General features: G+C 46.9%; 1 protein-coding gene across 9 annotated transcripts in view; it reads right to left on the bottom strand.

The window, feature by feature from the left end:
* Positions 1-27,069, bottom strand: part of AKAP2 (A-kinase anchoring protein 2) — a 515,799-nt gene that overhangs the window by 30,149 nt on the left and 458,581 nt on the right. For 8 of the 9 annotated variants that reach the window (XM_027550476.1, XM_027550479.1, XM_027550477.1 and 5 more), the window contains one exon: positions 2,159-4,559. In XM_027550476.1, the coding sequence (XP_027406277.1) occupies positions 2,159-4,559 (2,401 nt within the window). Of the gene's footprint in view, positions 1-2,158; positions 4,560-14,681; positions 14,776-27,069 lie in introns of those variants that run through there. The other variant, XM_027550483.1, reaches the window with a different exon arrangement.

Here is a 27,069-nt window from a genome sequence, read left to right as displayed (position 1 = left end):
TATCTAATAGCAGTGAGCACACCAAGCACCCAGATCTTGGTTTCTAAATACCACTAAAAATACCACCATTCTCCACTAACAACAACTAATGCTCTTTATTGAAAGGGCTGATTCCAGGGTTAGGAAAGTACAAGATGAGACTGAAACATTTTGCAGCACCAGAAAGTAAAGATATGCCCAAATAATGGAGACATGTCAAAAGGGCACTAAAGTGAGCTTGAAAGGGCTCCTATGAACTATATTTGAGTAGTTAAGGATAAAAATAATAACAGAAATGGATTATAACCTACTAAATATAACAGGAATCCATGAGACCATCTATTATAGAGAGGGATGAAGATTACATACAGAGCACCAAAGTATTTCCCCACAGAATATTTGTTAATCATAAAAAGAAAAAGTAATTTTACTATGTAGAAGCCTGGCAAACACTCCTTCAATCAAGCCATCAAAATCAGTATTAAGTGAAAAAAGTTAACATCTGCCTCTGTAATGGGACAAACTGACACGATATCCTACCTGATTGAATACTGTGAGAATAAGCATCAGTTCTGTGTTATTCCTACCCAAGATGCATAACCCAAACATAATCACGTGAAAATATCTGACAAACCCAAACTGAGGGACATTCTACAAAACTGGGGGTGACTGAGCATCATGTTGGCAGCTTACTCTTATACATTTCTAAATAAAAACTATATTGGTACTTCACTAGGGGACTTTCCTTTAGCTTCGAGATTGTTTCAAAATTTAAAGGTTAATATGGAAAGAGTTAACTTGTGTCATTATAGATTTGATCTTGATTAAGGAATCAAGATGGGATTAAGGTCTGGAAGAAGAAGAAAAGGAGAAAGATAGTGCTAAGTCATGTACGACTCTTGCAACCCTATGGACTGTAGCCTGCCAGCCTCCTCTGTCCCTGGGATTTTCCAAGCAAGAATACTGGAGTGGATTGCCATTTCCTTCTCCAGGGGATGTTCCTGACCCAGGAATCGAACCCAGGTCTCAAGCATTGCGGGCAGATTCTTTATCGACTGAGCTACGTGGGAAACCCAAGGTCTGAATAGACCTGGGAAGCCCAAGGTCTGAATAGACCAAGCTAAATACAGTAATTATATGGCAAGGCAACACTTCTGAAATTCTCTCCAGTGAAGGAATAGTTTTTCTGCCCTGTCCATTATGGACCAATACTTTAAAAAAAAACACAAAATCCTACACTTGGATTTGAAGACAGTATCAAATTGCTCCAAGAGTTTTCAAACTCTTTACCAATGTCTGGACTGAGCTTAGCATGGACCAAGAATAGTCATAAATGAGCTCAGACCACACTTTGAGCAGCCCTTCTCTGTGGCAGGATGTGCGGTTCCCCAAGTAACATCATATCCAAATGGGAAATAAAAATTACTGGTCACACTGTTATCCATAATGGTAACAACAATAGTTATCACTGAAATTAACATCAACCATCTATACAAAATATTCAAGATAGGGAACTGTCCAAGCAATGGGAGGAGATTAGAGGCTTGTCTTTGACATAGAGAACTCAACTTCTCCAAAAGCGTCACAGAACACAAATAGATATGATGACCTTGATTCCAAAGTAATTGCTTTATGGTGATTTAAGGAAAGACAAATCCCATTATACAGAAGATGGACAGAAACATCTTCTATGCGTCAATCTGCAATACCAACCCATAACTGTCATTGCTGGGAAGAGACTCAGCATCCAGAAGGGGTTAGGAGAAGACATTCCCAAACCAGATAGGCTTGATTTAACTGCAGATACAGAGGGTCAAGTTACTGATGTCAACACAGTCCACACGACAGCCGACTCTAGGTCGGCACCACACACAGCCTAGCTCAACCAAGAGAGAACAATAAACAAAGAACAACTCTCCATATTACAGGAAGGCCAGAGCAGAAGGACAAGAAAGGAGCCATTACACCTTCTGGGCAACGGCGAACACCATCCAGGCTCAAGGGTCTTCCAGAAGACACTCTGACATCCCCATTGTGTGCCTCTGAACACTGGGATCCCTGGACCAGTGTCTCCATGACACTGAGATAGCCACGCACAGAGGTGGCTCCACGCTGTAAGCTGGAATCAACAACACCGATTTCTGCAGCATCTGTCTCTGGCCTGCGACACTTCACTTACCTGGAGCAGTTTTGTAGCACGATGCTCGGGAGGGCAGTGATGGGGCATTCTTTGCCTTGGGGCTCTGGGTACTCTGCAAGACTTGCCTCTGCCGCTTCAGCTCCTCTTCCCTTTCCTGGGCTGCTCGGATCTCTTCTTCAATCATGGACAAAGTCCGCTGCTTTCTGGACCTCAGCTTGAAGGGCCCAACCATTACATCAGACTCTTGAGTGGCCAGGAGCGAGGCTGTGCTTCTCAACTCAGCCGCTTCCGAGTACTTGCTGAAGTAGCTCCCTTCCGGCCTGGTCTCCTCCATGTTTATTGGGCCACTGGGCTGTACCGCTGGCAGTGGCTGGGAGGGCCCCCTTTCCCTGAGCACCCTGTCTTCAGTAGACAGAATCTTTGGCAATACATCCCTTTTCTCTTGAACAGGGGAGGACACCTGAGGTGGTTCAAACATGCTCTGAGGCTTCTCTGAGCTGGGAGCCCTGGGGCCAGCTTTCTCTTGACTTACTTGAGGTCCTTGTTGTTCTGCTCCACCCTTGGTGGTTTCAGACCCAGCTCTGTCTATTTGCTCGGCGATGGCTTGTTGAATGGCATTCTGCACCAGGAGACCAGCCTGATATTCCAAGGGGTCATCAACTGACGCAGAGTCTCCCAGTGTGGACAAAGGGGAATAGAAACCATGATCACTGAATGACTTGGAGACCCCTTCTCCTCGGCCCTCTGAGGGGTTGTCAGTCTGGGGAGTCTGGGGCAGAGAAAAATCGGCCAGTGAATTCTCCTGCAGGGCATTGGTTGTCTCATTGGAGGCCCCACTGTCGCTGATATTGTCCATGCTGAAGTCATTGGACAGGGTCTCCAGGACGGTGGTATCCTGGGATCTCACCGACAGCTCATCCAAACCAGAGTCCAGCTCCTCTTGAGTCAAAGAGACATTGACTGACCTTGAAAACTGATCCAAGATCCCAGGGTCGTCATCCTTGACCACGGTGAGGACGGCCCGAGCACTCGTGAACTCACCATCCTCTGCCCAGAGTTTGGATAAGGGCCCACGTTTAGAGGGCTCACTGTACGGCCCTTCCTTTCCCTGGGGAGCTGTGCTGCCCTGGCCCCCTCCTCCAGAAGACTGACTCTCTGGGGCACAGTGGGCTTTCTGCCCCTTGGCTGCTGAGGAGTCTTCAGGAGGTGCCCCGACAGAAGCTGGTCTGGAGATGGTCAGTGTCTTGTCTGAGTTGATGGACCCCAGAGGTTTGTAGAAGGGCTTGATGGAGAAGAGCCTGGGTGTACTCTGGCCCCTGGCCACTGTCTGCCTGGAATTCTCCATCTGCTGGAACTGTTTGCGCGCCGCGGAGAAGTCTATCTGCTCCGTGACGATGTCCTCCTTTGGGTGGTCAGTCACAGAGGGATGCTCCCGTGAGGGTGCGGGGGCCGTGCAGAGCTGTGGTGGGGGCTGCTGCTGCTGCTGTTGCATCAGCAGTTGCTCCTGCTGCGCCCTCCTCTCCTTGCGCTCCTTGTACTTTTTGTGCGACTCCAGATGTTCCTCATCCAGTTGCTCCTCGATGGTCTTCTCCTGCGGAGGGTTCCACCATTTCGCGGCGATACCAGGGTTCTTCTTCACGGCCTGACTCCGGATGAGTTCCCGCCTCTCCTTTTCCAGCTCCAGCATCTCTTCTGAAGGCCTCACTTTCCTGACACGGTACTGTTCTTTCTCACTCTCGTCGTCCTCGAAGAGCTTGGAGGGCTTCTTGTCCTCGTGGAAGGCACGCAGCTCAAACTTGGCTTCCTTCTTGAGCGTGGTGAGCGTTACCTCCCCGTCCCGGGAGGAGCACCGTGAGCTGGTGGAGGAGCTGGGGCTCACGGGCACCTGCAGGCTGTCCCCCAGTACGTCTCGGGGCTGCTCAGGGGGGTGGCCGTTGGCTCTTCTACCCTCGGCCATGGTGTCAGAGTCGCTTTGATGGAGCTCCAGGTGCGGAGGAGCCTGTCTGCCAGCTGCCGTCTCGGTGACTTCCGGCTGGACAGCCGCGGGGGTGGGCGGACTTGGGCTTCCGGCCAAGATGGCTGCTCCAGGCTCCGGGGAGGATGTGCCGTTGTAGGTTCCGTCCACAGCAGAATCACAGCAGTTGGCCTCCAGCACCTCGTCTAGATATCGGATCTCTCTGGCCACGTCATTATCCAGAGATTCGTGGTGATCAGCAAGGAGGCCATTGTGGGGGGTTGAGTAGAAAGGGGAGGGGTGGTCCATGGAATGTGGAGTCGAGGTGATTCCGGTAACACTCTTACATTCTGCAACAGAGACCTCAATTTCCATGTTCTTGTGATCTGGGGGAAGAGAGCTGGTGATAGATTCCAGGGCTTTGGCACTACAGTTGTCTCTCTCGTGTTTTAGCCGGGTATCATCCTCAGAAAGCTCGGGAGGCTTCTGGAATAAAGAGAAAACAGAAATCAGAGTTAACGACCTCATTGCTTATGGATGTGAACCTCAGACATGAGCTGATAATTAACTGGAAGGAAAACTGAACAACAATGGCAGAATCTTTTGAATAAAGGTTTCTCTTCTAAAAAGGCCTTCATATATTCATTTTGTTACAGTAACAAGTACCTAAACTTTCTTAATTTTACAGATTCCATTTTGCTTACTTGGTGTCCATAAAATTTTAATTAAATGCTAGTTCCATTTTTACATTTAAAAGTAAACTGGGATTTGGATCATCTGATGACATTGCTCAAATAATTTCTGAAGTGGAAGAGATTAAGTATCAATTGTACCACAACTTTTCAAAATATTTCATGGCAGATTTTCTGTAGAAATGTTAATAGAACTATTTGTAATGTCCCCAGCTATAAAAAAGAAGGCCCTTTTGCAGGAACCAATCTTGAAAACATGATTCTCTGCCAGATGTAATGCAATTATTCTGTAGACAGGAAACTTTTAGGAAAATTTTTCCAAAATAAAATACTGGAAAACAGTAAATCTCTTCAATGGCCCCTTGAGAGCTACCGTATCCCACTGCATGGCTGAAATTGACCATGTGCATTATAAACACAGAACCAAAGCCACTGACTCACACAGTTCTATTCCCTGGAACAACATCAAAACAATGCTCCTTAGTTAAGGAGTGAATGTTGCTTTGAAAGGCTAGACAACACCACCTCCCATCTAGTTCCTAAAATGCTTTATATGTGACAGCTCCAATTTTGTGATTAAATAAGAAAACTATCTTTTTTAATGTTTTTACATGTATCATGTTTTTCATTAGTTATCTATTGCATGTCAGTTTATTTGGCATTAGTTAAGATTAATTTTCAAACTGTAGGATCATATTTTTTCATGCCAAAGGTCTCTGGTTTATCTCAGAAAATGCAGCGGTAAGTTGTGAGCTTAATTTGAGTTCCCTCAAGTATTTCACTAATACTTTTGTCAGCTCTGTTTCACGTCTTAGGTCTAGAGGGTACCTGCTATTATGGATATAATACAGTGCAAATTGCAATATTATATAATTTTTTATTTAAACATTAAAGATTTAGAACATACTATTAAAACACCACCTGGGATAATCCTCAGTGGATTAATTTCAGAATTCTTTCAAGAAAAGTGATGAGTATGGATTTGTTCATAATACCTAGAAAAACATGGAAGTTCACGCCATATGCTCTGCATTGCTGTCAGAATGTTCAGAAACTCTCACTGGTCAACCAGGAACTGGAAGGTTATCCACAAACTGAGGAGGGTTTCCTTCACTGTTTCCCACCTTCTTCTTTACACTTAATCAATCAAATAATATGTATTCCTTCTTCAATAATAGACAATAATAATAAATATTCCTTCTTTGTCAAAACCTTCTGGTCTCAAAGGACCTTCCACTCTTGATCTGGTCTTTGTCAAAGTCTGATACTTAAGATTTATAATCTCTACTACCGCACAATTGCACTCATCTCACACGCTAGTAAAGTAATGCTCAAAATTCTCTTCAGCAATATGTGAACCGTGAACTTGCTGATGTTCAAGCTGGTTTTAGAAAAGGCAGAGGAACCAGAGATCAAATTGCCAACATCCGCTGGATCATGGAAAAAGCAAGAGAGTTCCAGAAAAACATGTATTTCTGCTTTATTGACTATGCCAAAGCCTTTGACTGTGTGGATCACAATAAACTGTGGAAAATTCTGAAAGACATGGGAATACCAGACCACCTGACCTGCCTCTTGAGAAATTTGTATATAGGCCAGGAAGCAACAGTTAGAACTGGACATGGAACAACAGATTGGTTCCAAATAGGAAAAGGAGTACGTCAAGGCTGTATATTGTCACCCTGTTTACTTAACTTATATGCAGAGTACATCATGAGAAATGCTGGGCTGGAAGAAACACAAGCTGGAATCAAGATTGCTGGGAGAAATATCAATAACCTCAGATATGCAGATGACACCACCCTTATGGCAGAAAGTGAAGAGGAACTAAAAAGCCTCTTGATGAAAGTGAAAGAGGAGAGTGAAAAAGTTGGCTTAAAAAGCTCAACATTCAGAAAACGAAGATCATGGCATCCGGTGCCATCACTTCATGGGAAATAGATGGGGAAACAGTGGAAACAGTGTCAGACTTTATTTTTCTGGGCTCCAAAATCACTAAGATGGTGACTGCAGCCATGAAATTAAAAGACACTCCTTGGAAGGAAAGTTATGACCAACCTAGATAGCATATTGAAAAGCAGAGACATTACTTTGCCAACAAAGGTTCGTCTAGTCAAGGCTATGGTTTTTCCTGTGGTCATGTACGGATGTGAGAGTTGGACTGTGAAGAAGGCTGAGCGCTGAAGAATTGATGCTTTTGAACTGTGGTGTTGGAGAAGACTCTTGAGAGTCACTTGGACTGCAAGGAGATCCAACCAGTCCATTCTGAAGGTGATCAGCCCTGGGATTTCTTTGGAAGGAATGATGCTAAAGCTGAAACTCCAGTACTTTGGCCATCTCATGCGAAGAGTTGACTCATTGGAAAAGACTCAGATGCTGGGAGGGATTGGGGACAAGAGGAGAAGGGGACAACAGAGGATGAGATGGCTGGATGGCATCACTGACTCGATGGACGTGAGTCTGAGTGAACTCCGGGAGTTGGTGATGGACAGGGAGGCCTGGCGTGCTGCAATTCATGGGGTCGCAAAGAGTCGGACACGACTGAGCGACTGATCTGATCTGATCTTTATTTTATTTGGGACCACCGTTAACTAGTGGCTCTTTTATCTTAGCTCACTCACTCAGTCCTATCTGATTCTTTGTGAACCCATGGACTGTAACCCAGCAGGTTCCTCTGTCCATGAGATTCTCCAAGGCAAGAATACTGTAGTGGGTTGCCATTTCCTCCTACAGGAGATCATCCCAATCCAGGGATCAAACCTGTATCTCCTGTGTCTCCTGCATTAGCAGGCAGATGCTTTACCACTGAGCCACCCTTTAGAATGAACTAAAAAGACATGACAAAGACAACTGCTACTGTCCTTTAAAGAACATTAATTAAACATTCTTCTGTTAAAGAGATTGTCAGTAACTTCTACGTCATTTAAGAATTACAGGAAATTTGAATGCGTGAAACTTATTGGCTGCCATTCAAACGTCAGGAAAACCTAGGTCAAAATTAGCCTGCTCTATGGAAAGCTGAGCAACAAAAAGAGACACAGTACTGCTATGGTGAAAATCAGACTGCCATGACGCTCCCACCTGCGGCTTCATTTGGCCAATGATTCACTGCTAATATTTTCATGGGAGTAAGTAGAGCTTTCCTTCTATCCCTTTGGCTTTGGGGAGGGAAAATAGGTAGGAAAATAGTAGGAAGCTGCTGGGACTGAAATATGGTGAAAAATATTGCTCTACTGAAACAGAAAACACTTTACAATAGTTGACATGACAAGAAAAAGGGCACTGTGACATTGAAAGAAGCAGAAAGGCATGTAATTAATTCTATAGTTCAGTTAGTCATGGATTCATTCATTTAAAATGCAGGAGGCTTATTCTTTAGGGCCATGATGAAATTAGCAGCAACAATAAGTTCCAGGAGACAACACCCTTTTCTTAACAAAAACTGGATTTCCCATACTTCCTAGGAAGTCATAAATCTATTTTGGGGTTTACTTAGTCTGGTCAGGTGAAGCGAAACACTTGCCTATATTAACCTCTTGTTGCTGATCACAGAGATTGGAGTAACTAAGCCTGTCTCCACAGCATCCCCAGGAATACTTTGTCAGCATCATCCCCTTCTCCTGGATGCTTCATGGTTCTCACATCAGATAATGAAGGAGCAGATGCTCTACAGCTTCTTTTTTTTTTTTTTAAGAACTTTAAAAACTCTATCCTTTTTCCAAGGATATATTCTGAACTAGCAACAACTGTCCCAATTCAAAAGTTTAAATATCTTGAGAACATCATTTGACAGTACATTTTTGCAATATCAAAAACAAAACTAAACAGCTTTAGCCTTGAGTTGGAAATAATGAGTCTCACCAGTTATGTCTGAGATGTGGCAAACATTTAAAAAATGCTAATTACAGGCAAATTTGGAGTCTCAGTGTAATCTGAGGTGACTGCTTTCCAATACTGTCCACAGAAATCTAGACACTGTGGAGTGTAAACAGGAAAGAGGCTCTCCTTCCTGTTAGTTACATGAGGCCTCAGCTCCTTTCCACAAATTCAGAAAATTCTTCCTGAGACTTGATTCTATCTATCTCAGGGAGCAGAGTTCTAAACCCTAATTAGGGCAGGAGTCCTTAAAGAGATAAACAACTCAGCATTGCTGGCTTAGGTCTGCCTCAGAGTTCCTGAGTTTTTGTAAAGTTAGGGAACAATTATAACCAAAGAGCAAATTCCTGAGTTCTGTCTCAGCAGGCAGAATTTACCTTTGTGCTGGATGGCCTGATGTGATCAAAGCCACCACATCATTGTACCAGGTGAGTGGAAGTGGCCTAGGAACCCCTCTATGCAAGGATCTGGCAGGAGTCTGGGTTTGATGTCATTGCTGCTGCTGCTGCTGCTAATTCGCTTCAGTCATGTCCGACTCTGTGTGACCCCATAGACCGCAGCCCACCAGGCTCCCCCCGTCCCTGGGATTCTCCAGGCAAGAACACTGGAGTGGGTTGATGCAATTAAATGATGTCATATTTAAACCAATAAATACTCACTGCTCCCTTTGAAGATAAGACCAGAATTTTCTCCATGCTTCAGATAAGGTTAGCCTGACTCCAAATTCAGATAAAATGAACATTCATTAAATGGACTGTTAAGCTTTTCTGAAATAGAGTACGCATGTGTACCTGTGTGCTCAGTCACTCAGTTCTGACTCTTTTTGACCCCCATGGACTATAGCTTGCCAGGCTCCTCTGTCCATGGGATTCCTCAGGCAAGAATACTGGAGTGGGTTGCCATTTCTCCTCAGGGGATCTTCCCAACCCAAGGATCGAATTTCCCCAGGTGGAGGGGGATCGCATCTCTAGGTGGAGACCTAACAATCTGGCATGTAATATCTGCCTGCCCTGCTGGCCTCCTGGTTTCCCAGAATAGCTAACAGCTGGTCAGGATGTCTACAATTTACTTTAAAATACTCAGGCAGACACAATATAATATAGCTGTGTGTGTGTATGTCTGAAGTTAGCTTAAATTACATTCCAGGAGCAGACACCCTAATCTGGAACACATACGCCAAGAATGGTCAGCCAGGATCTAATCAGAAATCCCACGTTCCATAGGCACCTGCTCTCCTCCAGTTTAGCTCTCTTTAACTCCCAAGGGCCCCTTGCTGCTAAGTCATTTCAGTTATGTTTGACGCTGTGCAACCCCATAGATGGCAGCCCACCAGGCTCCCCCGTCCCTGGGATTCTCCAGGCAAGAACACTGGAGTGGGTTGCTATTTTCTTCTCCAATGCATGAAAGTGAAAAGTGAAAGTGAAGCCGCTCAGTCATGTCCGACTCTTAGCGACCCCATGGACTGCTGCCTACCAGGCTCCTCCATCCATGGGATTTTCCAGGTAAGAGTACTGGAGTGGGGTGCCTTTGCCTTCTCCAAAGGGCCCCTGAGGCTTGTGCTAATTGGCATAATTAAGGCGAGAATAAAAGGTTTAGATCAAGTGTATTATATATCCTTCTACTTCTCTGTATATTCATCCTATTAATTTTTGAGAGTTTGATATTGAAACTCCCAATTAATTTCCAGGTGGTGCTAGTGGTAAAGAACTCATCTGCCAATGCAGGAGACATAAGAGATGTAGGTTCCAAGATCCCCTGGAGGAGGGCGTGGCGACCCACTCCAGTGTCTTGCCTGGAGAATCCCATGGACAGAGGAGCCTGGCGGGCTACAGTCCAGAGGGTAGCACATGACTGAAGCGACAATGCATGCATGCACATAGTGGAACTATATGTAACTTTGTTCTGTATTTTCTAAGTCTCATATAAATGTGTTATCACACTTTCATAATTTAAAAAAGTAAAAATTAAAACCAAAAAAAGAGGTTTAGAGAGATTGTCCCAGGATCCCCTGGCTAATAAATGGCACAGCCAGGACCTGAAGGAAGGTCAGTTCTTCTGAATTCTATCCCAGTACCTCAAAAGGTGTTCTCCATGACTGGAAGCTTCCAAAATGACAAGGGAAGTCTTATGAAGGTGTATGGATCTGAAGATCATTTGCGTGACTTTCGGGCTGATGGTTTGCACACTTGAATCTCTAGAAGTCACAGTATACAACTGGGCTTCACAAGTCGAGGACCCCTTTCAAAACCAACCAGATGCCCTGGAGACCTAAGTTTCAGTTCCTGTCTTCTGCTCTACCTGCAGGACCCTCTGGATAGAGTTGGGGATGCGGACCTCCTGCTCAGTGTGCGGATCTGGCCTCTGCGGCGGGTCCTCTGCTTCCTGTGATGCCATCCAGAGGCAAAACTTGAAATCCCACATCACAGTCATGGCGGTGGACAAGGCTGCGACTTGTCCCCAGCACCAGTTAGCAGCACAGGTGAGGTGCTAGGAGCCATTTGATTTGCAGAGAGGATACACCAGGGCCCTGCGGCCTGCTCAGTTAGGCCACGGATGACTGTGTGCTCTTTCTTCCCAGGACACCTACCTGGGCCTGTGGCTGGGGGCATCAGGCACAGAAAGAACTTGTGAAGGCAATGCATCTTCCTTAGCAGATCTGGCTGGGCCCAGGGGGACGCCAGAAAGGTGTCCTTTGCTACAAGGTCAAGTGAGAAGTAGATGCTTCTACTCACTTCCCCAGTCTGGTGTGCTTGTCACTTCTCTACCTCCCTACCCTACTCTTGAGCTTCCCTGGTGGCTCAGACGGTAAAGAACCCCCCTGCAATGCAGAAGACCTGGGTTCGATCCCTGGGTTGGGAAGATCCCCTGGAGAAGGGAGTGGCAACCCACTCTAATATTCTTGCCTAGAGAATCCCATGGACAGAGAATGCTATGGACAGAGGAGCCTGGCAGCCTACGGTCCATGGGGTCGCAAAGAGTTGGACACGACTGAGCAACTAACACAACACTCTACTGTTAACGAGATCTGTCACCAGCTTCCCAGGCTCCTAGCCTAAATGCACTGTGTGACCCAAATTCATTCAAACATCAGCCGCCTGCTGCACAAGCAGGTTTCTCTGCTCTGAATAACCCAGATTACTTCCTACTAAAGCCACGGTATTTAAATTAGAAACACATTTCCCCAGGTAATTAGTGACCTGATCCTTTAATCTAGTTACTTTAAAGTTCCACCAAAAGTATGAACTCATTCTTGGCCTAGGAAGAGGGGCACAGTACGAAGAAAAACTTCCTCGTGGCTGTGAAACCAGAGGGCATCTGTTTCCTTTTCTTGTCCTGCCTCTCTTTCCTAAGTCGAGTTTTTAAGACACAGGGCACAACTGCTGTGTTCCATAGGCCATGAGTGGCTGTTGTTAATGGTTTATTCAGGACTCTTTATTTTCTGGCTAAAGTTTCCATCAGGATGGCAAATGGGAGGAGAGGGTGCGACCTGGCAGGGGGATGATGCCCAGACACTGGGAAGATGTCCACCCGGGGCTGCTGAGGTTCATCAGCTGTGGAGGCATGGGGTGGAGCACCAGTCGGGAGGTCTAGGGGAGACAGACCGAAGCCCAAGGGAACCCAAGGAGCGTGGAAGGGGAGCACAGAGGCTGAAGAGGTAATAGTGGATCTCTGCGGCGCATCCTGAGAACCTGTAGAGTGACAAGCCATGTGCCAGGGCCCTGGGAGGACCCTAGGGCTCTGGAGTGCACCTCACGCTGCAGCAGGGAGCTTACAGCCTTGCAGACAGAGAGAGAGGACAGATTCACATAAAGATAGCAGAGACAACAAGTGGAGAGAGTGCTACAACAGTAACTAGAAGGAAACCGCCTGGTCTGTTCAAGGTGGCAGATGGGGCAGGCTGAGAACGGATGAAGGAAGCTGGGAGCACCAGGGTTCCTCAGTAGCTGGCCTGCACCTCCTCTCCCACCCCCACCCCAACTAGAGAAGCCGCTGGGACTCTGAGTGGCCCCTTCCACCCACCCCTGTGAAGGTACAGAGAGTGGGAATGTCTGAGGATGGCTTGCTTCCTGGGTTGGGCTCCAGGCTTCTGGGCCAGGAAGTGGAGGGGCGCGACCCCGGAGTTAACCTGGACCGCATTCCAGTCCCAGGCAGAACTTCCTCTCGCCCCACCCCACCCCAGCAGAGCGTCTTCCGGCCTGTAACACCAAAGGCTTACAGGCTGGTGTTGACCGTGGGAAGCCAGGAGGCGGGCCACTCCCCAAGGAGGCCAGAGACCCAGCTCCTGGCTGACAAGAGGCAGATCTAAGACCCCCAGCATTCCAGGGTACTTACAGCTAAATTTAGACTGGATGGGCTCAGGGATAATGACATGACCCCTAATAGAGAGGGCTAATACTAACTCTGCCTCTAGGGTTTCCTCCCCCCACCCCACCCCCTTCCACTGACCTCCTGCCATGAAGCCATTATGGCTAAATGTGACTCTGACAGTCCTAAAAAGAACTTTCTGTTCCTACAGGCTCAGCTTTTCTTTCTGAGAGCTTCTATGGTCTTGGTCAACTTAGCAATCACCCTCCTGCTATTCTCTCTGGCTCAGGTCTCAGGTCCAGGCTTGCAGACGACGGCACGAAAACACTTCTGGAACCCCCTTCCATTGGAAACAAGGCTGGGCTATGTCTTGACTCGATGGCAATCCTGATAAAGAAGTGGTCCCTTTGTAATGTAAGGGGAATCTCCCCACGACTGCAGCCTGCCCTATTAATAGCATCCCCTTCACCCTGCTGAAAAGTCAGTGGCTCAGATGTCAGGCTGCACATCTGGAAGATGTTAAGGTGTGATTTGATGAACACATTTACAGCTTGGGCTCTCTCTGAAAGAAACGAAAAAGTGTATGTGTGATGGGGGTGTGATGGGAGGAGGCAAGGAAAGAAGCTGTTGCCTCTTCTGCAGCAGCTAGTGAAAGGCTTATTTTCTTCAGTCACTTGGAGACCCATTCCCTACCAAAGGGATTGAGAAGCACTGGGAGATTTCCCCTGAATGAGGCGAGATGACTTATTTCATCTCCAAGAAAGGCAAGTTTTGCTTCTTCCTTGATGGGATACACTCCAAGCTCTTTATCAAGGAGTCCTCAGATGCTCTTCCCACAGAAGACCCTTTTCACTCTGAAACTATCTCATAGAACAGTCCCCCACCTCCAGAATAAACCAAGGTCAAGGCCACAGAGGGAACTCTGGCTCCTGCAGCCTGAAATTTCTAGGGTAACTGATTCTGCTGAAAGCAAGTCCCTGGCTTTAGTCCTGTATAACTTAGCTGTGTCCTTCTTAGTTTTAAAATAGTTCGGGATCTTGGATTCAGGCCTGGCCAACCAGTAATGGCAGAGAGCAAAAGCTGGGCTCCACCGTGGACCCGGCAAAAAATCCACAGTGTGAACGCAGAGCCAGGAGCAAACGGTGCCAGAGGCTTTCGAGATTAACTCTTTGTCCACGGATGAGTCCTGTACTTAGGAAGAGAGCTGATGCAGTTTTCTTCCCATAGCCCTGGGTCCCAAGCATATGGGGATACATGTTCCCCCGCAAAGCCTCAAGTCACTCTATGAATGTGCCACATTCTGCAATGGGGGCTTGTAGATTAAATAACAAGATAAACAGTCACCAGGACTGGTGGGCCACTTGGTTCTGATGTGGAAAAGGGGACACACACACACACTCAGGCATGCACAGGCACATACTCATGCACCACCTTCAAAGCATTATCTGGCAAAGAGGTGTGCGCCTTTGCCCGCGCTGTATGTGTGGTGCGGAGCTCCTGCTCTGCCGGTTAGCATGAAAGCTGGGAGTCTGACAAGATTAGTCAGAAAAGGAGCAAGTCTCCTGTCCAAGCCCGGCTGCCCACTCTCTCTCCAGCAGGAAAGGCGTCCACAGCACAGCGCTGCAGTCCCTGCCCTGAGTGCCTCCTCCATAAAGACTCTGGCCTCACGAGGGAACCCTCTCCTTGCAGATCAGAAAGCAAAGGACAGTAAGTTAGGTCAGCAGACTCGGCTTACCCTGCCCAGAGTGCCCGCTTCACACGTCCCCGCTCAGAACTGCCTCTTTTTCCAGGCAGTTTCCTGCGCCCTGGCTCAAGCTGGACAAATTCCTTCTGAGTCTCCTGACAGAAGACTGTGAGGTCACGGCTGGCCCTCCCTCCGCTCCCTCAAAGGCCATTCACACAAAGAAGGACTTTAACCCCCTTCAAAGAGGTCCGGCCCCTCCCTAGCTGGCCCGAGCCTGGAGGGCAGCAGCCAGTCAGCCAGAGGCCGCGCTCGTTCACTCCCTGCGTCCAGGGCTGAGTGGGAAGGTGGGAGGCTAGTGATGCTCAAAGGAACCAGTTAGGGCTGTCTTCTTGGAAAGTTAGATATGGGCCTTGGGCAGGCAGGGAATGAATATCTCAGTGATGTTAAAGGCAGCAAAGCAAAAAAAAACCCAACAAACTCACAGATCCTGAAGATCCAGGTAAACAGACTGCATCCAGTTAGAGGAACTTCTTAGGACAGCTTACGTATGTGTGTTTGAGACGGAAATGGCAACCCACTCCAATATTCCTGCCTGGGAAATTCCATGGATGGAGGAACCTCGTAAGCTACAGTCCATGGGGTCACAAAGAGTCGGATGACTGAGCAACTTCGTTTTAGGGTTTATATGTGTGTGTATAAAATAATAAATGCTCACTGTAGAAAATTTGGAAAATAAAAGTCATTCATCTTCCCTCCACTCAGAGGAAGGGAGCTAATCATGCAGTCTCCTTTTAGAAATAGGTATTTCATAGAGTTGAGACCACACTATAGGCAATCTTGTAGCCAAATTTTTTTTTCACTTCACATTATCTCACAAGCACTTTCTATGTCCTTTAAGGGTCAGGGTCTGATATATTTTCAGTGGTTACATTATATCCCATGTTGAAATGGGACAGAACTTGAAGACAGGGATGAGTGCTAAATTCATGGGATGTCTAGGGGAGTGGTTTCCCCTTTCTCAGGGCTAACTAGTATCTTCTGCCACGAATAAAAAAAGAAAAGATCCACGTGTGCCTTGGGGAGGCACAGCTGCCTCACATACATCCCTTGCTCTTTCACCAGAGAAGCAGACCCTTACCACAACACACTAAGGCTCATGCTTTGTTAATGAGTGGTTCCCAGCACTGCCTCAGGGTGGACGAGTTTCCACTCGCCTGGTCACCCAGAACCCTGGGTTAACCTGGAAAGCCTGGGGCATAATTTAGGGTTTTGGCTGACTGGAAAGTCAATCAGAATCCCAGGGCTATCAGGGCCATGCAGAACTCATTTTCTTCCGTTAAGATTTTAGAAGAGACAAAGAGCACAGAGATTCACAGTGAACTAAATAGAAAGAGGAGGACAGATATCAAGTATAGTCCCGTGGGGCCATCTATTTGGGGTCAGTTTGGGAGCAGCCACCCTGGTGAAGCAGCGAACAGTCCAAAGACGGTGGCAGGTCAGCATCGAAGATCCCTGCGACTCTCCCGGGAACACAAGTCTGGGAAGGAGTCACCAGCGTGGATGAAGCCCGGGCAGTCTCTTTTGACAAGGAAGCTACGTGTATGAAGTGAAGTCGCTCAGTCGTGTCCGACTTTTTACAACCCCATGGACTGTAGTCTATCAGGCTTCTCCGTCCATGGGATTTTCCAGGCAAGAATACTGGAGTGGGTTGCCATTTCCTTCTCCAGGGGATCTTCCCGACCCAGGGATCGAACCCGGGTCTCCTGCATTACAGGCAGACACGTTACCCTCTGAGCCACCAGGGAAGCTTAATGTTTAGTGTACTTTAACTGTTTACAACATCCACATGACATTTTTAATGAGCTGAATTTTATTTAGAAATATCCGGGAGTTTCTCGGTGACTGGGTGATACCCAAGTCTCCAGGGAGCGCTATGCTATGGAAACTCTGATGTTAGGCTGCCATGCCCTTTGGAATAACTGGAATGTTCTACTGTAGGGCCAAATGCATTTAAAGATGCTACTTAGGGTCTAAAGTAAAATGTGGAGAGGACATCCCAAACCCAGATTGCCACTGCTCTGCTCGGGAATGAGACAGCAAGGCACGGCCCTCCATGAAGAAGTGATTTTGAGCCAAGAGGCAGGAGTGGTACCAGGACCCACTACATACTCACACCTGCCCCAGTATACCCACAAGGTGTGTAAAAAATTGTTTTAAATCTCCCGTGTTGGCAAAAGAGGAAATCATATGTGCTCTTGCAGCTTCAAGAGCAAGTGGGCTTCAGCGGTTGTGATGTGCGGGCTTGGTTGCTCCAGGGCATGTGGAATCTTCCTGGACTGGGATTAAACCCATATCCCCTGCACTGGCAGGCGGATTCTCAACCATTGTACCACCAGGGAGTACTGCATGTGCTCTTAAAGTGCTAGTACCTAAGTAGCAGATACATTCTTGACTGGAGTTTGAGATGTCATGGTTTATTACACAAACACACAGATATACATGCACATTGTTATGAGTTGAATTGGGTTCCCTCAAACCCAACTTCGTAAGTTGACGTCCTAACATGCTGCTGCTGCTGCTAAGTCACTTCAGTCGTGTCCGACTCTGTGCGACCCCATAGACGGCAGCCCACCAGGCTCCCCAGTCCTTGGGATTCTCCAGGCAAGAACACTGGAGTGGGTTGCCATTTCCTCCTCCAATGCATGAAAGTGAAAAGTGAAAGTGAAAGTGAAGTCGTGTCCGACTCTTAGCGACCCCATGGACTGCAGCCCACCAAGCTCCTCCGTCCATGGGATCTTCCAGGCAAGAAAGAGTACTGGAGTGGGGTGCCATTGCCTTCTCCAGAAGTCTTAACGTGCAGGACCTCAAACTACTTCAAAGGTCTTTACAGAGGTTATCAAGTCAAGTAATGTCATTCAGGTGGACCCTAATCCAGTGTGACTAGTGTCCTTATAAAAAGAAGAGCTTTAGACACAGAGGCACGCCTAGAAAGAATATGAAGCGGCCGGGAGAGACGACAGGGGTCCGTCAACCAAGAAGAGGGGTTTGAACAAGCCTTCCCTATAGCCCTCGAAGAAACCAACTCCACCAACACCTTGGTTTGACATGTCTTGTCTCCAAACTGTGCAACAATAAATTTGTTGCTTCAGCTGCCCACTTTGTGGTCTGCTGTCACAACAGGCCCAGCAAAGCAATACCCATGCTCACACATACACACACCTGTGCACACACACATATGCACATGCATCACTCACATTGGTACACACCACATACCCCTCCCTCTGGCTGCAAAAATATGGTAAAATTAGGAAAAATGCTCTGTTGCAAGATGCTCCAGAAAAAATGGTTTGTTCTCAGAGGCAGAGGGAGAAATGAAGTTGGCAAGCTAGATGGAGACCACAAAATTACAAATGCAGTCACCTGAGTTGTTAGCAGGGGATGATTCTAGAGGCAGCGAGATGGGTGGGTGGGGAGTGTCTCCTGATGGGAAGGGACAGAGCAGAATTCAGCAGTATCTACACTTCGAGGCTACATGTCCATCCTCCTCCCTCGCATCACAGACTCCATGTTTGGGGGTGGTTTTCTGAGTTTATGAAAACAAACTGCACTGCCAGTTTAATTCTCCAGCTGCTGTAGCCTGATCTGTTTTAGTCTCTGAGGTGCCCTGCACTGGGAGCAAGGAATCGCTTTGGAAACTTGGTCCTGGTTGGCTGGGAAGCAAAGTGCAATTTGTGAGGACCGAGCAGCTGGGGTGGGAAGGTCATCAATGCTACTGCGATCGTCACTCAGCGAAGGTCTACTGCCCGCCTCCTGGGGGCCGCCCTGGGTCACACACGCTCACATAATTTCTCTCTACCCTCCTTTGACCAGCTGCAAGGTGGAGATCCTCACCCATTCCACCAAGGGGCGGGCCTCAGCCTCAGGAGTCACACCCTCCCCCAGGTCACACAGCTGGTTGGGAACAGAGATCTGGCTGGAATCCACAAATCCCACCCATGAGGCAGGGCTCTGTCCCCTGGAAGGCACCCGTGGCAGTTCAGGATGGAGCAGACCCAGCAAGTAGGCTAAGAATCAAAGGGGAAGAATTAAAAAGCAAATTGCAGGCAGTAACAGACTGCCTTTGAAACCACATGCCTGCTTCTCCATGACCCTAGGAAGACCAGGCTTTTCTTCTGGGTCTGTTTTCTGCTCTGTAAAATAAAGGAGCCAAGCTAGATGAACCCTTCCAACTGCATCTCCTTTCTGCCCCTAAACTCTGTTGTTCTGTGACACTGGCATGGCCCCTGGACAGAGGTGAAGCCCAGGATCGTTCTGAGCCTGGTGACCATGAGGGCAGTGTCAAGAGAAAGCCAGATAGCAGATGGGGGCAGCTGCTTTCTTTGAAACTGCTCAAAACCTTTGCCAAGAGATTTCAAGGATTCCGGGAAGGAACTCCGCTCTGTCTCTGACATTCCCCTGGTCAGAACTTTATCTCTTTAGTTGATGGAGTTTATTCTGCTAAATAGAGCCATCCCATTTATGTACCTTCAGTGTGATAGAATGTTCCAAATGGACTTGCTGAGATGCAGCAGACAATGGAGGGAGAGGCTGGCTTCAAATGGTCCTACCCAGCCTGCTGCCTGGAACTGTAAAATAGGGAGGGGTGAGGTCAGCATGGGGTAGGCACCCTCTCCACGGTGCAGAGAAGATGGAAGTTGGCAGCTTTTCAAATTGCTCCGAGACCTAATTCAAGCAACACGCTGAAGGAAGCTTGGGCCTTCCTTCTGACATCAGCTTCCTCAGATGTCAGCTGGGGCATCTCCACATGTCCTTTCTAAATGGCTATGGCCGCCTCCTCCTTTCTGGGCTGCTGCCCTCCCCCCCTTTAGGGGGGTGCCTCCTTCCAGTCCCACCTCCAAAAGGTGCCACATCTCAGCATGGAGCCAAGGGGTTTAAAGGAATTTGCACTTAGACGTAAATTTGATGGGAATACTTACAATTTAAAATAGGAGCTGTTTACCCAGAAGAATCTCTAATTGGCTTGAAGTGTAGGGAACTAAGGGACTTCCCAGGAGGCCCTGCTAAAAGAATCCACCTGCCAATGCAGGAGATGCGGGTTCTAGCCCTGGCCCTGGGTTGGGAAGATTCCCCTGGAGGAGGAAATGGCAATCCACTCCAGTATTCTTGCCAGGATAATCCCACGGACAGAAGAGCCTGGCTGGTTACAGTCCAAAGGGTCGCAGAGTTGGACACAACTGAGCGACTGAGCACAGGCACACGGGAAGCTAACATAACCAGACCTTAATTTATCGAGAGAAAAGGGATGATACAGGAACAGAACAGTAACTTCCCTTAAAAGGCTGCAGGAAATCTAGACTCAGTGGCACCTCCTCAGTGTTCAGGACCCTGAAAGCCACAGAGCAGGGGGTGTGGGAGAACACACGAGAAAGTACAGGCCACCCATCATGTACCATGGTCGCATTTATTCCTGGAAGAAATACAATTCTACAGAAAAAGGAATCGCTCACCAACTTCCTTGCCCTTCGCCTTTCCACTGCACCCTCTAACCTGCCTCCAGTAGAGATCAAAAAGGCGGCTTTCGAATGGAGGAGAATCTGGAATCGAAATATGTGGTAGGCTTCATTCCACAACCAGAGGCAGCTAGTGATGACCGTGCATGGGAAAGGGGCTGAAAAGTCTAGAAGGCCAGTACAGTACCCCTAAGCTGGGAACCTCATTTCTGCCCTGAGTCTGTTTTGGGTCCCTCCATCAAGGATCATAGATTCAAAAGGTCCCTCTGTTAGCTCCTTCAGACACTGTACCCTTATCTCCTGCAGGAATACTGGTGCCATTATGGTGCATCTTGGAGAGCAAAGCTTTAGGAGAAATGCATCGATGGCAATTTTGTCTAGAAAAGTAAAAACCTGCCGGCAGTGAAAATGTGTGGTCATTAAAATCAGCACCTGAAAACTGCAATTTGCTGAACTGATGGAATGCTGGTCAAACTTTAGAAAGGATAGTTCCAAAAGTACCTGGCAACCTGGAATGATGCTATATTAATATATTGTGTATAGAGGGGTACAAAGTTCTGGTTAAGAATGGGCTTTGGTATCCAACACACCTGGGCCTCTCTCTGTAAAAAAGGATACAAAACTTCTGCTACCTTAGGGAGCTGACATGAAGTACGATGACCACTAGGGGCTTTGTCCTACAATAAAAGGACTCAGTGAATGGTGGCTAAAATCGAAATAAACTGAGAAAATAGTTACAACATGTCACAAGAGTTTAATATTCATGATTTATAAAGAATTTGTACAAACCATAGGTAAAAGACTAACAACCCAAACACAAAAAATGGACAAAAGACATGGAAAATAGCTGACACACAAAAAATATATACATTATTCTTAGAAAAAGATTCCTAATCCCACTCACATAAAAGAAAAGCTAAACTATGCGATAAATTTTTCACCAAGAAAATTAGTTATCAGTAAGGGAGGAAAAAGGTACCCTCGTCGAATCCCATGAAGTTGCACGGCAATTTGGCATATGCATCCAGCTTAAAAATATGCAATGTTCTTCACCCAGTAATTCTACTTTCAAGCATTTATACTCAGGAATAGTGGCATGTGTATAAAATGACCTCTATCCAAAGATCTTCAATGCCACACTTCTTGCAATAATCAGTTCAGTTCAGTTCAGTCGCTCAGTCGTGTCCGACTCTTTGCGACCCCATGAATCACGGCACGCCAGGCCTCCCTGTCCATCACCAACTCCCGGAGTTCACCCAAACTCATGTGCATTGAGTCGGTGATGCCATCCAGCCATCTCATCCTCTGTCGTCCCCTTCTCCACCTGCCCCCAAGCCCTCTGAGCATCAGGGTCTTTTCCAATGAGTCAACTCTTCGCGTGAGGTGGCCAAATAAAAGACTACAAGTTAGAGGCCTGGACTATTCATAAAATGGAATATTATATGCAACCTTTAAGAGTACAGCTCCCGGCTCTCTGAGAACTGGCATCGAACAATCTCAAAGATCTACTGTTAAGTGACAAGTGGTACAGGACAGTGTACATGCCATGCTACTTTAGTTGTTAACAAAAAATGAAGGTGACTGTATAGTTTATATATATTTGTATTAGTTTCTAGGTGTATCTAATGTATATGTAATAGATGTGTGTATGTGTATTAGTCACTCATTGGTGTCCAACTCTTTGCAATCCCATGGACTATAGCCCACCAGGCTCCTCTATCCATGGAATTCTCTAGGCAAGACTACTGGAGTGGGTTGCTATTCCCTTCTCTAGGGCTGCTGCTGCTGCTGCTAAGTCGCTTCAGTTGTGTCTGACTCTGTGTGACCCCATAGACAGCAGCCCACCAGGCTTCCCCATCCCTGGGATTCTCCAGGCAAGAACACTGGAGTGGGTTGCCATTTCCTTCTCCACTGCATAAAAGCGAAAAGTGAAAGTGAAGTCGCTCAGTCGTGTCCGACTCTTAGCGACCCCATGGACTGCAGCCCACCAGGCTCCTCCGTCCATGGCATTTTCCAGGCAAGAGGACTAGAATGGTCCTTCTCTCTTGCCTTCTCCCTTCTCCAGGGCATCTTCCCAGAAAGCGTAACTGTCAAAGAGAGAACAATGGTTTTCTCTGGAATGGGGTGGACTGGACATGTGAGGTAGCTGTTAACAAAAAAATGAGTGTGAACAGAATTGTACATGACTTAAGTGACTTAGCACGCACACATGCACATATTTATATTAGTTTCCAGGTATGTATAATGTATAAGTACTTTTTTTCACTGTGTTCCCTTCTACACCTTTTGAATTTTCAACCATGTGCATATATTAACTTGTAAAAAAATTAAGCACATTAAAACATAAATAGTGATATGGGCAAGAACTAAAAGGAAATTTGGGACCATGATGGCAGATTATACACCTGAAGATTAATCACTTTCTCAAAGCCAAGGATACCATTTATATACATATTATTTGAAAGAATCACATCAATATATTAACTGGTCAACCTTGGAGAATGGGGAAACTCAATGCTGAGGGCAGAGTGATAAGCTGAAGTGAAACATAACTTTTATAAAGGTTTGTATTATTGAGCATGTATTAATTTTATAATTAGAAAAGTAATCACTGAAAGTAATCATACATCAATAAATGTTACAAATTTTACCTTGAAATACATGCAGACTTAAAAAAGACCATCTTGTCTACTTGTTAGGTATTCCAACACCTCTCAATCTCCAATTTCCATCTCCTTTACTCAGCCATGATGGACAAGTGTGCTTCAAACGTGACCTTCCCTGGAGGAAGTTATGCTTTTTATGCTATAATGTATCATATGCTCACACTACACAATCGTGTGACACTGTAATCTGTTATAGATGGACATTTTCCTTCCATGAGCTGTCTATTCCCAGAAAAGTTGTGAAACACTCTATGAGTAACCAAATTCCTCTCTGGGAGTCAAATGTCATAGAGTTTCATGAACTGTGTCACAGACAGGATATGTCATAGGAAAACCCCATTAAAAAGTTTTCCAAGCTCTGATTAGCAAGCAGAGGGCAAGAATTGGAGGCTGACCTGATTTGTTATTCTAAACAAGTCTTTTTTTTTTTTTTTTTTGCGCTGCACTCAATTTAATTGTGCAGTGGAGTCAATCAAGTAGCTTCCCATCCACCTATCAGACAGACAGCTGGACAGATACACAAACAGGGACTCAGTGAATTTGAATCAATTTTCTCTGTTCTTGAAATGTAGTTCAAAGCTTTGAGTCAAGTTTTAAAAATAATATTTTGGGTTTGCTAAGTCTAGTCTTCTGTAAGCAAAAACACCACATCTCACTAATGTTTAAAGTATGTCCCAGTAATGCTGCTGGGACTTCCCTGGCGATACAGTGGTTTAAGACTCTGCTTCCAATGCAGGGGGTAAGGGTTCGATCCCTGCCTGGTCAGGGAATCAAAATCCCACATGCCATGGAGTGTGGCCAAAAAAACAAAAAAATTTTTTTTAGAAAATAAATAAATACAGGGAGTGCTGGGAAGATGGGATGCAGGATAATTCTGCAAAGCAATCTTTAACCCTGGACCCAAGTGCCATTTCTGCCTCGGGATCCCCTCCCTCTGTCACCTAGTTCCAGCCCTCAGGCCAGGCCTGAGCATCTGAGGTCAGCAAGAGGACTCAGCATGGAGCTGGGCCCTCTTTACAAGCTCACCCACCAAGTTCTTCTCCACTCAAAGGCAAGAGATGTCCCACAGGAAGGCTTTACTTCCCCAAGACAACACTCACAACTCTGGAGAAGAACAAAAAGCCCAACAATCAAAGGTACCCCTTCCATGAAATACCTGATGAGCTTGAACAAAACTCAGCAAAAGGATCTACCACTTACCAACAGAAAAGAGGTCTGATCCTATTGAGTCAGGACCTGTGGATTGCAAGGGAACCAGTGGAAGGCTCTAGAAGGTTTAGACTCTCATCCACACAACAGGCCTCATCATCATGCTTATCAGTGTCACTATGAACCGACAGCCTGAAAACTCACAAATGGTACTTTCTTAGGCTTCTTCGAAAGCACAAAGTCAGGCTGTGCAGCAAACAGACCTCCGATCCAATTCACTCTGACTTGCTTGAGCAGGAAGAGAGGACCCCAGGACAGTCCAGATGATCAATTTTGAGTGTACTGCTCTGGATTGGCGCATGCGTTGGGGACACTGGCCTGATGAAGAGCAGGGTGTAAGTGGGTAGCCAAGAAGCACTTTGAAAAGCTCAAGCCAGGCCCATAAAATCTTCTGACTCCACCTCCTACATGAACTGATGCCAGGGATTCCGTGGGATACTGAGCCCAAACCAAGAGAAACTTCCCCTTGACTCCAAGGACCTACCCTGGTTCTGACTCTGCTCTAGTCCCATGCTTTAGCCAGAAGCAGGGAGCGCCCGTGATACGACCCCCACCACCACTACCTTGCCCACAGCTCTGTGCTTCCCAGTCTCGCCCGGGGCCAGCTATGCTGGACCACATACTGGGCAAGGTTTGGGCAGCCTGAGCCTGGCTCTGCCGGAAGCTGAGGGCCAGTCACATGCTTCTGTGGCTCTGAGTGCCAGGAAGGAACCTCTCCAAGAGAAGAAGAGCATGGAATTTCTCCATCCACCAAGGGGATGCATGATAAACACTGACTAGCAGTTAGTCAGGGCAAGGTGGAGTCACAGAAGGTATTTGACTTTGCACAAAGAAATGTGCTCCTTCCCTTGGCTTACTATCAGCACTTCAGGTCCCATTTCTGAGATTCTCTCTGCAGGGCTGCGGAATCCCAGGAGCAAGCACTGCGCTTGAAAGCCAACAAGTTATACTAACTATGGAAACAGGATAAAGTCTGAGAACCAGAAACAAAAAAGGGGGGAGGGGTCCCCATTCACTCGCACAGTCTCCGTTCATCCTGTTTACCCTCCAGAGCCCGCCTTTGATCCAGTGGCCAACTGCTGCTCACCAGTTTGCTGCCTTAGTTTTTTTTTTAATCTCCTTATTTTATTTTCTACTTACTTGTGAGTGGCAAGATGATCCAATAGGGAGAACTCAAGTCTAGAGAAAAGGTCACAGTTTGAATCCTCTGGTATCACACAAACTGTGTGATGCTATGTAAGGGATTTTCTCCTCTCTGAAACTTGGGTTACTCCTTTATTAACAGTATATAATGGGCTTCCCAGGTGGCTGGGTGGTAAAGAACCCTCCTGCCAATGCAGGAGACACAGGAGATGTGGGTTAGATCCCTGGGTTGGGAAGACCCCCTGGAGGAGGAAATGGCCCCCCACTTCAGTATTCTTGCAAGAATAATCCCATGAACAGAGGAGCCTGGAAGGCTATAGCCCATGGGTTGCAAAGAGTCAGACATGACTGAGCAACCAGACAAGAAAGGGGTATACTAATTACTGCGGTGGCTGAAAGGGTCTCTCCCCCAGAATTCACATTCACTGGGAACCTCAAAATATGACCTTATCTGGAAATCAAGTCTTTGCAGATGTAACTGATTAAGATGAGGTCATGTCGGATTAGGGTGAGCCCTCAGTCCAGTGACAGGTGGGGTGTTCTGATAAGAGGAAAGAACATACAAAGACATACACAAAGGAAAACTATGTGAATACAGAGACGGAAATTGGAGCGATTCGTCTACAAGCCAAAAAGCGCCAAGGATTGTTGGCAACACTCGGAGCTAGGAGGAGACACGAAACAGATTGTCCTTATGTGCCACCAGAAGGAATCAACCCTGATTAAATTTATGGTAATTTATGATGGCAGCAAAGGGAAACAAACACATCTCCCTTCTAAGGCTGTAACACAGATTCCCTAAGAGACAGCACGTGAAAGCAGCTTGTCACCTGCCCAGGGCAGGGGAGGCCCTGGACACAAGGCAGGCAGGTCACTCTTGCTCTGTCCTCTGGCAGCAGGCCAATAAGAGGGCTTTCAAGTTTTGCCAGAGGCGGGTGGCCACAGGGTATGTGCACTTTTGAAAATTCATGGACAAACTGGGGAGAGCAAAGAGATACTTGTGGAATCAGGGCATCCTCAGGTAGCACGGCTGCGGGCAGAAGCACTCGGGAATGCTGGTGATCAGCGAAGACTGAAGCTGCAGTCCTGGAGCTGGTGATGCATATGTGCCTGTCAAACTGGGCGGCCAGGAGACCTCAGGGGTCGGCTGAGGTCGATGATCAGAGGATGAAAACCTTACACTGAGCATTTATGATATACCAGGCATCGGACTAAGCAATCTGAAAGCAGAATCACGTTTATTCCTCAACACCCACCCTAGGAGGCCAGGCCTCTTCCTAGCGCTGTTGTACAGCTCAGGAAACTGAGACCCAGGGACTTTTAAGTGACTTGTCCCCCAGACATACAGCAGTAAGTGGTGAAGCTGCTGGTCTCAGGAATTTTAACTACCATCTTGCCTCTTGAAGAAGCTGGAACAGTTGGACTTAGCACACGAGAAAGATGAGCCCCAAGATTCTTTGTCCACCTCACCACATACCCTAAATGAATCCTAGAACACTTCCCATGAGCTCGCTGCCTCAGTTGTGTGCCAGTTTCCTTCACAGGAAATAGAACTGATATGGATGACAGTGGTCACAACTATTAACTGAACATTACGATGTCTAGGCTGGAGAAGGCGATGGCGCCCCACTCCAGTACTCTTGCCTGGAAAATCCCATGGACGGAGGAGCCTGGTGGGCTGCAGTCCATGGGGTCACTAAGAGTCGGACACGACTGAGCGACTTTACTTTCACTCTTCACTTTCATGCATTGGAGAAGGAAATGGCAACCCACTCCAGTGTTCTTGCCTTGAGAATCCCAGAGACAGGGAAGCCTGGTAGGCTACCATCTATGGGGTCGCACAGAGTCGGACACAACTGAAGTGACTTAGCAGCAGCATCAGCAATGATGTCTAGGCATTTCACTATGCCC

This window comes from Bos indicus x Bos taurus, chromosome 8, assembly GCF_003369695.1.
Source record: "Bos indicus x Bos taurus breed Angus x Brahman F1 hybrid chromosome 8, Bos_hybrid_MaternalHap_v2.0, whole genome shotgun sequence".
Lineage (NCBI taxonomy): Eukaryota > Metazoa > Chordata > Mammalia > Artiodactyla > Bovidae > Bos > Bos indicus x Bos taurus.
Note: the sequence above shows the minus strand (reverse complement) of the source record. Positions and strands in the feature narration are given on the sequence as shown.